At 45.0% G+C, this 11,186-nt stretch overlaps 1 protein-coding gene across 1 annotated transcript; it reads right to left on the bottom strand.

Annotated features, from left to right (window-relative positions):
• Positions 1–2,770: 2,770 nt before the first annotated feature.
• LOC311151949 (uncharacterized protein) lies at positions 2,771–7,426 on the bottom strand (the record flags this gene model as incomplete). The annotated part of the gene is made up of 6 exons (XM_084202661.1): positions 7,344–7,426; positions 5,584–5,695; positions 4,818–4,962; positions 4,082–4,195; positions 3,340–3,484; positions 2,771–2,923 (listed from the first exon to the last, which is right to left on the bottom strand). The coding sequence occupies exons 2-6, from the start codon at positions 5,687–5,689 to the stop codon at positions 2,771–2,773; spliced, it is 663 nt and encodes a 220-aa protein (XP_084058787.1). The 5' UTR covers positions 5,690–5,695; positions 7,344–7,426.
• Positions 7,427–11,186: the final 3,760 nt, after the last annotated feature.

Below are 11,186 nucleotides of genomic sequence, written 5' to 3'. Positions count from 1 at the left end.
TAGGTACCAGCTCATCTGTACATCCAACCTCCTTCCAGAGTAGCCACAAACTCTCCCCCTGTGAGAGACGTCCAGCCAGCCCAAGCTGTGCACAGCTCAGGGAAAGGCAACACATTTGTGTCAGAAATCTTCAGTCGCTCCCCTGCCCCCTTGAATACCAAACAGCAGAGCTGACACTGCAAAGGTAGATATCAAATTGTAGTATCTGTTCCTGTCATGCTGAAGAGAAGCAGAAAAGGAGCAGTGGCTGCCTGCAGGAGATCTGCTGACAGCACCTCGGCTTGAGGATGCTCAGCGCCAATGGCCAAGGGAATGACAAACCTCCCACCACTCCCCTGGAACCCCAGGGACAGTTCACTTGGATCTGCACTTCAAAGGAAGGGAGCTACCAGGGAAAAAACAAGAGAAACAGTGTGTGCAAGCCTGCTGGGTGCCTGTTGGCAGCCCTCCTTGCACTGGCAGGAGAAGAGAGCCACAGCCCAGGCATCACAAAGGTGCACAGGGCTGCTCAGGAGCTTTTCCTGAACTTTTCCAGGGTAAAATCAAAGGAATTCAAGACAGGGTTGCAAGTAGCTGATCCGAAGGAATGTGGGAGCAAGACATATTTGCAGACACAAGACATCTGCATTTAGAATGGAGAATAGGAAAAAATGCACAAGGAAATGGATACAGGAAGGCAGGACCAGCACATGCCAAATTCTTTTTTCTCCTTTTCAAGTATCAGCCACAAAGTGCCAGAGGTCTCAGGCCACTGTGCCTGATGGACCTCGGGATTCTGATGCTTCCAGTGGTCTCTTCCAGTGTCTCCATATGACTAGTCCCAGCCGAACAGCAAAGATCAAGCACGTCAGTGCCAGCAGAACAACTGGGGAAAAAACACAGAGGCATGTTAGAGCATAAAAAAACAGTGCTTCTTGTCATACTTTAGCTCCCAGAACAGGGGTATTCAGAGAAAAAGAAAAAACCCCACAATCACCTGTACAGGATCCATTACCCCCAGAGTTGTATCTCTCAGCGTTTCACTGCTATACAGTGAAACTTGCCCAATGCTTCCAGGTCAAGGAATGTCTAAAAAGGGGGAGGCTTCCTGGACACAGGAGTTAAAATACATTACATTAACAAAATACTCCAAGAATAGTTGAACTATATAAAGAAACATGTACTAGTTTGGGAAAAGCACATTCTCGTCCTACCAGCCAAACAAGTTGAACTACTAAGGATGAAGTTTTGCTGCTAAGAAATGTAGAACAGAGCTGCCTGCCAGAGACCATGCACACTGCCACTTTCCTGGTGGCCACAACCATCAGGAGACCTCCAACCTCCAGTGCTCCCATGGCTGTGGCAGACAAGCTCTGCCAAGTCCTGCTGGGTGCTTTCAGACTTGGCCGAGCTCCAGCTGCACTTAGAGCAAAGGGAACTGTACTGGAGCAGCTCCAGTGGTGGTTCCAGTCCAGAATTTAGCTTTGGCCACTGGAATGTGGCAGTGGGAAGGCTGAAGGGTGGGAACATGCTCCCTTCTGCTGACCCCGTGGTGGGAATGGGCATCTCAAACCATTTCAGCAGGATTCAGAGTTCACACAGCCTTTCATGCCAGCACAAAACTGCTCATAATGGTACAGCTTCTGCCAGACTGTGATTGTACAGAATTTGGACAGCTTAAACCCTTTTACCACGGATGACTACACTCAACTCTGCTACAGTGGCTGGCAGCAACCAGATAATCCCAGGAAAACTTGTTAAGGCTAGCCTGGGCTCTGCAAAGGAGAGGAGCCTGTAAAGCCCTCCATGGGTCAGGAGCTCATGCACTGCTCCAATATGCCCAAAAATCCACAGCCTTCACCCCAGCCCTCATTTTCCTTTCCTGCCCTATGTCAGATGGAGCTGCTGGAGGAGCCAAGTGGGTGATGGAGGACTGCAGGACAAACATATTGCATCGGGAATTGAACTTGAGACAACACAAGCTTTGGGTTCAGCCCCGAGGCTCATGGGCAATGATTTCTGCTCTGCTCTTTCCTTAGCAAAACAAATACCTTCAAATATGTCCCTTGTTCTGCTTTTAACAAATAATGCTTTTCAAGCAGCAAGTCTCTCTGCCCTCAATACAGTGGAAGATGTGTTTACAGGCCTCCTTTTGCAGGAGTTGAAAGATTCACCTATAAAAACGTCATTGGTCAGTGGGGATGAAAACGAGCCGTTCCTGCACGCGCTGCCAGTCAGAGCTGCTATCACCACTGGGTAGACTGTGAGGTTATAGCGGACATACTTGTCAAGGAAGTAGTTTTCTACATAAAACCTGTGAAGAAAAAGTGACCAAAGTAAAAATTTTTTCTGTATTTTGTTTTCCATTCCCTAAGAAAAGAATTAGAAAGGGAATGAGGGGTTTTGTGGGCCAGCTGGGACAAGAGTCCAAAATTTTTCATTTACTAATATTCAAAAAGTTAATAAATAATTTATTTAAGGTAACTTTAGGGAAAAATAAAGCCACGTTTCATATGGTTTCTGTATCACACCTTCAGATGTAAACCTAAGGCAGGCTGGGCTCATGCAAGTCACAAAAACATGTTCCTGGCCCACAATACTTATTGGCATTGCTGAGGTCAGGGGATAAAAGCTCTGCCCAGACTCCCAGTTCATCTTCCATGAATTATAATAGAGGCCTTTGTACTCAGTGTTGGGAGAGGGACAAGCGATGAGTGAATTGGAACAGCTGGTTACCACTGGTGAGAGGTGGAAGGGGTTTCTGAGGCTCGGTGGGGACCCTTGGGGTTGCTTACCATATCACCAGGCTGAGAGCCAGGATGCTCAGGGAAGCAGTGGTTGCTTTCTCATCAGGCACGTTCCACTTGTAGATCAGCACGACGGCAAAGTTCAGCAGCGTGGCGATGCTGGTCCATGTCAGGTACAGGGCCAGCCCGTTCTGCACCTGCCATGCAGCACAGCGAGAGGAGCAAGAGGACAAGAGTGACACACTCTGTTTGTCTTTGGTGACCTGTAGGCCCCAGGGCAGTTAAGCCAGACTCCTGAACCTAGCTGCAGGAAAAGTCCCTCAACACAGAGAAAAGGTGAAGCCTTGGAGTCCCAAGGGGCTCCAGAGATCCAGCCCAGCTATGTGTTACACTGTGTTTCAGGAGTGCCAAGAACAGACCCCACTCCCAGTTTGTGCCAGGAGATGCAGATGCCTTTCCAGATGGTTTGCTGGGAACTTTTCTATGCAGGGCAGAAATCTTTCCTTAGCTATCTTCTGCCACTGTATCTTTCACTCTTGATATCTCCAGCACTGCACAGAGGTTGTTTTTATTTACCATTTACCCACAGCACAGCTTCTCAAAAACCACGTACCAGAATGCGGATGAGCCAGAGCTCAGCTTTGTGAGCCTTCACAAACCACGAGGAATGGATGTTCAAGGCTCGGTGGGAAACAAAAAGGGAGGCGCATGTGGTAAGAGAGAGGGCTGCCAGGAACACCAGGGCTGGAAGGAGGTATCTAGGACAAAGAACATACAACATACAACACAATAGACATCACATTTTTCTTAGTGGTGTCACAATGCCCTAATTTGTAGCTTTAGTGTTTGGCCCTTACTGGCTCTAAGTCAATCAGCCTTTAATAAAGGTAATCACTACACATAGCCCTCATTTTGACATACTGCTGTTGCTGTTTTACTCTGTTAATCATGAAGTTGTTTTCCTGACTCCAAGTGATTTCTTCACCTCTTGACAGTGGTGCTCTCATAAGCCCTTAGTGTGACCATCATTATGGAAACAATCCAAGGCAAGGAGCTTAACTGCATTAATAAAGAGAGGCATGGCTCCTGTCTTACCTGTGGAGGTAAAAATGTAGAACAACAGCTTTGAGGAGATCTTAGACTTCAATGACCCATCTGTTTCATGGGCAAGATGACAACATAATGCAACCCACCAAACTTTTGTGAAGGTTTCATTTTGGCAGAGCCTGGCATAGAGTTTTGCAGGCATAATTAAGTGTTCACACACAAAGGAAAAAAAACGTAGAGGAAAAAAACACTACTGGGGCGATCCCAACAAAAGCATTAAAAAGTATTTGTAACAGAAGACAACTTACTCTCGGTCCCACAGAAGAAGCCATCCAACATTGAGGCAATTATTCAGACACCATGCCACATAAAAAGGTGTTGGCAGCAAATCTGGCTTTATGAAGACATATCCAAGCTCATTCCTGCCAGGAAAATGTGGGTATGGAGAGAGGTAAACAGTGCCTGCATTGACCAAACAAGCCTTTCTGGCCTCATTTTCCTTATATTAGGAGGGACTTTATTAGGAATTAAACATTTTGGCTTAAATCAGTCTATTTATCCTCTGTGTCCTTCTCTGATACAATACAGAAATACCTGTGGCTTTCCCTCTCAGGCAGTTATTGATCTCATAGCCCAGGAAAAGTTTCCGGTCCAGTTCAACAAACCAAGAGACTCCCCAGTGCTTGTGGTTTGATCTCTGACAGAAGGTAATCTCAAAGCATTAGCTCCGTGCAGGTACTGGGTAAATCTGTCAGATTCCCTGAATCACTGGAAATGAAGCCTCATTGAGGAGTTTACACACTTTGATACCTCTCCACACTTTGGAGGAGTTCACGTACACCTGCAAACTGCTTCCCAGCTTTGGATGCTGGGCATAAGAGATGCTCCAGCCACAGAGCTTCAACATGTCAAATCAAGATAGATGGCAATGGGTTTGCTCTTGCTAGAAACCCCTGAAAGGAAGGTAAGAGACTGAGCTACTCCAAAAGGGAAGAGTCACTGTCCCTTCTCATTTATGCTGTAAAGAACAAAGAGGGAAAATACCTTCGACAGATCCCTGACAAGGCGTAGAGGAGCCAGGCGAGCTGCCAGGCGTAGATGACATTCCAGATGAGGAAAGTCCAGCCAGCTGGTGTGAAATCAGTGCTGTACTTGGCTGAGATGTTTCCAGGGGTTGTCCTGAACAGACCTGTGGAATGTTATTGCGGGCAAAAGTGTTATTGCATCCAGAGGATGGGGAAAGACTGCTGATTTTCCTTAACCTTCAATATTCCTCCCTGCCTCAGTGGGTTCAAGGATGATGAGAGCACACCCTTGGTGCAAACCAGCCACGTGCTGCAGTTGGTTTAGACATCCATTATGGGATCACTGTCCCTTATTGTGAACACTGTGCACCTACCCTCTTAGACAGAACCAGAAAAAGCAGCTGTCTGTGTAATCCAGAGGATGGCATTTCCTGGCAGATTCAGCCAGTTAGTGTTCAAATGCAGCACCACTGTCTACAAACCCACAGCAGCATCCTGAACATCTTCCACCAGGGATACAAGGGAGTGCAAAGACTGCCTTTCAACCACCATTAGATCCAGGTTCAGCAGGGACATTATTTGGATTTCAAGGGACTGGACAGGGTTCAGGCATTTGACTGTAAACCTGGAGAATGCACCAGCTACTTCCACCTTTCACAGAGCAAGGTGTATTTAGACAGTTGATGAGGCAGCAAACACATCTATCCCACCTAAGCCACCTTGTATCATTGCATGATATAAAGCATGAAACCCACCTCTGAATGAAGAAAATTTGCTTTCATTACCTCGGAAAGTCCCCGTGGCATTCCCAGCATTCATTATCACCATGACCGTGAAAGTAGCCAGAGACAGAAACATCACCAAAATCTTCAACTTATGTAGAGCCTCCATCTTACTCTGAAACACATTAGAGATGTTGTTGGCTTATCCTAAGGGAAACCTGGATTTGTTCCACATCCCAGAGACTGTTTTAGAAATAATGTTGTAAATTCACAAATTTTAACTGCCAAGTTTTATTTGTGGAGTTTTCATTAGAACTAAAAAGGCCTTTGCATGGGCTAGGACCATCAGCCTTTGACGAGATCTCGTGAGGTTGCAGAATGGAAATGGGAAGCTTTGGGAGGGCCACCTGCTCTGCCACCCTCCATTGCAAGAGCCAAAACTTAGGTTTGCCTAAGGTTTTCACAAAGGCCTAAATAACTAGCCCACAAAATTAGCTTATCTGGCATCACTGTTTTACTGATGCAAACAGGGTTATCAATTTTACCCACTCTAGGAAGCAAATATGAAAATGTTGAAGTCTTCACTTAGCAGCCAAGTGCCTTTTAGTTCAACATAACTTCTCACATTTACCTCTCTAATCCTATAACTCTGACAAATTAACTTCCTTTCATGGTGGTATTACCTCCTCATCTACTGGCTGCAAATAAGCTTTCACTGCTTTAGCACGTCTCAAGAACTTCATAGACTATAAAATCCACATTCTACAATTTTTCAAAGTTAGTAAGTAGTGACTTGAGCTTTCCCAAGAGATTTCCATTAGTCCAGCATTTATTCTATGCCAGAAAAGTTTAGTGCCACCTCTAAGAGCAAGCACACACGCACCCAACTATAGGCAACAGCTTTATTTCTCCTCACAGCTCAGCACTTGGGCTGCTTTCTCTCTACAGTGGCACTTCAATGCTTTCCAGGGTTGGCAGGAGTAACAACTGAGTTGTTTCACATTGCTCAGTCTTGAACAATAAATTCCAGTTCCCACTTCAGTGAATCGTTTTATAGTTCCAGGCTTTGTTCACAGAATGGGCTGCATCCAGACACGTCACCAGGAAGTGGGAAGGGAGGTTCTGTTTTCTGTGAATCTATACAAGTTTTTTCCCTTTACAGTTTAACCTCAACAGAAAAAACACCCTTTTAAAATATAAAAATTAAAATCCTCTGTGAAAGATTGCAAGATATGAAATCCCAACTAGATTTATGTCAGTCAAATCACAGAACAACGTGTTGTCTTCAACAGATACACTGGATTAGCGAATTCTGAAAAGAAAAATCCACTATTGTACCATTGTGTTGTACTATTGTATTGCACTATTAGAGATATTGTTTCTGGTTCAGGAGATAACTGACATGCAGATTTCTGAAAGCCATGAAAACGTAGAAAGAAAATATCACTGTACACTTGTCAATGATCAAGGAAAGAATATAAGAACAGGACATTTTCCTGCTGCAGTACATGGGACTAGCTCATCCTGTGACCTTCCTGTCAGGCCAAAACTTTGATCTCCCATAGTCCTGTAGTTGACTTCAGCATCACAGTTCTTTTTCATTAGCATATTTGGAAGAACCTTGACTGCACAGCTTCAGAGAAACCCGTGTCTGCTCACAGAAGCCTAGGAGGAAAGCCTTATTAAACAGGTCAATAGTTTCACTAGTGTCTCTCACCTCCTGCCTCCCTCTAACTTACTACTTGCAATAAATGTCTGCAACATTTCCTGCCTGCAGTCTCCAGTCACAAACACCCATTAGAAGAATCAGAAATATTACTCACAGGAATCCACACAGGCTTTATGGCAGCGTTTTACAGCTGTGGTTCAGCTACAGGCAGCGCTCGGGAGTCTCCGCCTCCTAACCCTATCTAAAGAGATTTCATACAACTCTCAGCAGATTAATAATCAGTTATTATTATTAAAAGAAAAATAAAACTCACAGAAGTTAGACATGCTTTCTGTCTGTGTGCTGCTGCAGCCTCCAATTGGCTAAAGCCTCCCAAAAACAAGCACTTATGCAAGAGAAATGTGATTACTTAACCAAAGCCTTTTATAACAGCCAGACATTTCGTATTACATTGCACGTTCCCAACTTGTTGGCAGACAGTAGCTAATGAGAGCATACTCCAGGCTCTTGCCTGCTTTGTCCTTCCTCATCCCTGCCAGGAGGAGGGAAACTGAGCACTTAATGCAAAGTACTGTGCTGCAAAATCTTAGTGCTGCTGAGTGGGAAATGCTGGCAGGGGGTGCTGGAGAAACAGACTGGATTTGGGGTTTGGGCTATATGGAGATAAAAATGGTTTGAATTGGAAGGGAGCTGAAAGATCATGTGGCTCCAACCACCCCCCTGCCATGGGCAGGGACACCCCCCTCTAGACCAGGGTACTCAAAGCCCCATCCAGCCTGGCCTGAAACGCTTCCAGAGATGAACACACAGATATAATACACAGAAGCACAGAAAAGCTTAGGCTGGAAAAGAACTCTAAGATCCAGTCTGACCATAAACAGCATAGATCCATAGTATGGATCCTGTGAGCATCTTCAGATCTTACAGCCCCAGATGGAGATTGGGTCATGAGTACATTTTTGTTCTTTGATATAGAAAAGGCTCCTGCCCTGCAGCGCAAGCCCACCCCACAGAAGCAGTGCAAGCCATGCAAGCTGATCAGTCTCCACCTGCACCTCTGTCTGCTACAGAACCACAGTCTCACCACATCCACTCCTTTCATTTTATATTTCTGCTTGTTTCCTCTCAAATTTAAACGTTTATAGCCAATTTAAAATATTCTTCAGCATCAAAATCTTATTTACCTTGTGCAGCCACAGTGCTTACCAAGCAGACAGTCTGGCTGGGAACTGCCCCATGTCAAATATAAAGGCAGTGAATTAACTAGCAACTATCTTCACCTTTTGGAAACAACATCATGGGACTGGGAATTAACCCAGCTAGAGCTTCCTTGGCCACTGAGATAGGGGTGGAAAGCCCATATGAACATGGATTTGCCAGCCGTGGGAAGTGCAGGGCATGCAGCCAGCACTGTTGCTGTCTGTTTTTTCGTGTAGGTGTGAGGTCCACCCTTTGAAGGCATTCTGAGGTCCACCCTTTGGAGGTATTCTGATGTGGAAACCAGTGGTTTAAGTGTGGTTATTTCTTATTAGCCAGATAACATGTTGTGTTCTATACCTGGATCAAAAACAAGAGCTGCTTGTGCACAGCGTGTTCCTTGAAGAAGACAGAGCCCTGAGATCACAGAATGATGCCATTGGCATTTTTCTCTCCTTTTTTCACTTTGTGAACCCCCCAGATATGTACACAGTGACTCTCCCCATATCCTAGAAACTGCCTTCAACTCACAAGTTTATAAGCACTTGTTGCAGCAAGCATGGGCTGAAGTACAAGCAGAACCATTGCAAACACTGTATGTCCTTTCCTCCCCGCAGATTAAAATCTACAATGCACCTTTTTCCACACTGGAGCATGTCTTATTTATGGCCCTCTTATACATATCTAGTGTGTATAGGCATGTATATGTCTTTACTCACCAGATGGTACAAATGACCTCACCATGATGTCAGACACTACGTTTTCATCCAACAAATGGGTGGCCTAAAATTCTTCACTGAATACAGGCCACTTTATCAAACATGTGCCTGTTAGGCACAGCTGGTCAGCCAGGTCCCTGCTGACCTAAATCTAGGGAAAGTTCTGCATGCAGGAAACATTGGACAAGAGGAAGAACCAAAATTCACCCACCACCCCCCACACACACCCTGCTGTCCCACGCTCTTGCTGGCTGTTCCAGAATGCATCTATTGCTGCAGTGAGACACGTGGAAGCAATGCCACCACAGTGGTGGCCTTGTCCTCTGGCCACACTCTGTAATCCAGGCAGAAACTGAAAGCCCACATTCTGGGTTTCAGAAGATTTGGGGTTTTTTTCAGAATAAATCACAACACAGGCCTTGGATAAAATATTCAAAATTATTTTATCATGCAGCTCTACAAAAATCCCCTCAGGTACGTTTGTAAAATACAGAGCAATGTACTTAGTGCTTATAAAGTTATTAAAATTGAATGTCTCTTGCTTCACTAGGCTGCACAGCATTCCCAAAAGTGGGAATGCTAAGGACAGCTATGGCTTTAAGATACCAGAGTTAAACTCAAAGGAAGCTTTTATGGAAAGGCCCTACCTTTCTATAGTGTATCTTCTCTGAGAGAACTTTTAGGCTTATTTCTTCCACATGGGCTTGAATATCTTTGCTGGCCTGTTGAGGAAATAAAATTATATTGTCACAGGAGTGGCAAATGCAGTTATATTCATTTCAGACAGGAAATGGCTGCTAATGTTTGTATGCACAAAGTGAAGCATGATAAAATCCATATTTACAAGAAGATGTGTCTTGAAATCCAGATGATGCAGTTGAATGAAATCACTGGAACCAATTCCATGACACAGACAGTGGTTGGTACTTTTCAAGACAAGTTGCTTTGAATCAAATATAAATTTGTATTCTCATGATAGAGAAAAACAGTTTCCAACTAACAGTTATTTTACCATCAGGGGAGTTTTCCACTGATAAACAAAGGAAAATTCAGGCTCTTCCTGTATTACCAAAAAACTTTAAAGGGTATATCTTTAGACTCTTTAGAGCCCTCCTTTGTTTGAAGAGAAGAAGAAAATAAATATGAAAAAAAGCTTCTTTTCAAGAAGGAGAGATCTCCCATGCCCGTCCCTCCCCATGCACACTCTCTGCAGCACCAAGAGGTGCTCCACCAGCAGCTCAGACTGCAGCACACACCCCAGAGCAGGACTGGCTGCACCGGGACCAGAGCTCCACTGTCACTCCCCCATGGGCTGGAAAGCCATGTAAGCATTTACAAGGTGATGAGCTAGCATGAGCAGACTTTGTGCTGGTATTAGTGCCCTGCTGACAGGAGGAAGATCCTATATTTTAAAAAAACCCTCAACATGAATCCTCCTGCTAGTAGCTGAAATAAAACATTATGAGCACAGACAGTTTGAGTCCCAGAACAGAGAGTGGAAGCCAATTGCTTTCTACCTAGATATGCCCCTGTGGAGGCCCTGTCCTCAAAATAAACTCATTTTGCACTGTGCAGGAACTGAGAAAAGTTCATCTGTGGGCAGCTCACCCACCTAATGGCACACACTGCCATCAGCAGGAAACTCCAGAAAGCAAAGCCCCAGAAACACCTCCCCAGCAAGGCAGGAGCTCAGATATTATGATCAGTCTGCCAGAGCCTTCTGTCCCCACCACCAGCAATGACGGGTTTAAGTCCTAAAGATATTCTGCACACTCAGTGCTCCAGTTTAATCCTTGCAGCCACTTGCTTTAACTCCAGGGCTTTGCCAATGTGCTGGGTAAACTGGCACCCATGAGTCAGTGACCTCTTTGGAAACCATTTTCAGGCCAAGTTCAGCAAGTGTTGACAACCAAATATACTAATCTTCTAACAACAGCTCAAGCATCCTAATCCTGCAGTGGGTTAATCTGGGTGCCCTCAATGCCAGGGATTTGCTTTTCCTTGCTGCTAGAAGGGATGGGATTTGGCTCTGCACATGAGGATGGGCACACAGAGAAGAGGATCTGTGTTAGCAATCCCCT

This window comes from Fringilla coelebs, assembly GCF_963513975.1.
Source record: "Fringilla coelebs genome assembly, chromosome: 3".
Lineage (NCBI taxonomy): Eukaryota > Metazoa > Chordata > Aves > Passeriformes > Fringillidae > Fringilla > Fringilla coelebs.
The sequence above is the reverse complement of the archived record's forward strand: the minus strand, read 5'-3'. Positions and strand labels throughout refer to the sequence as shown.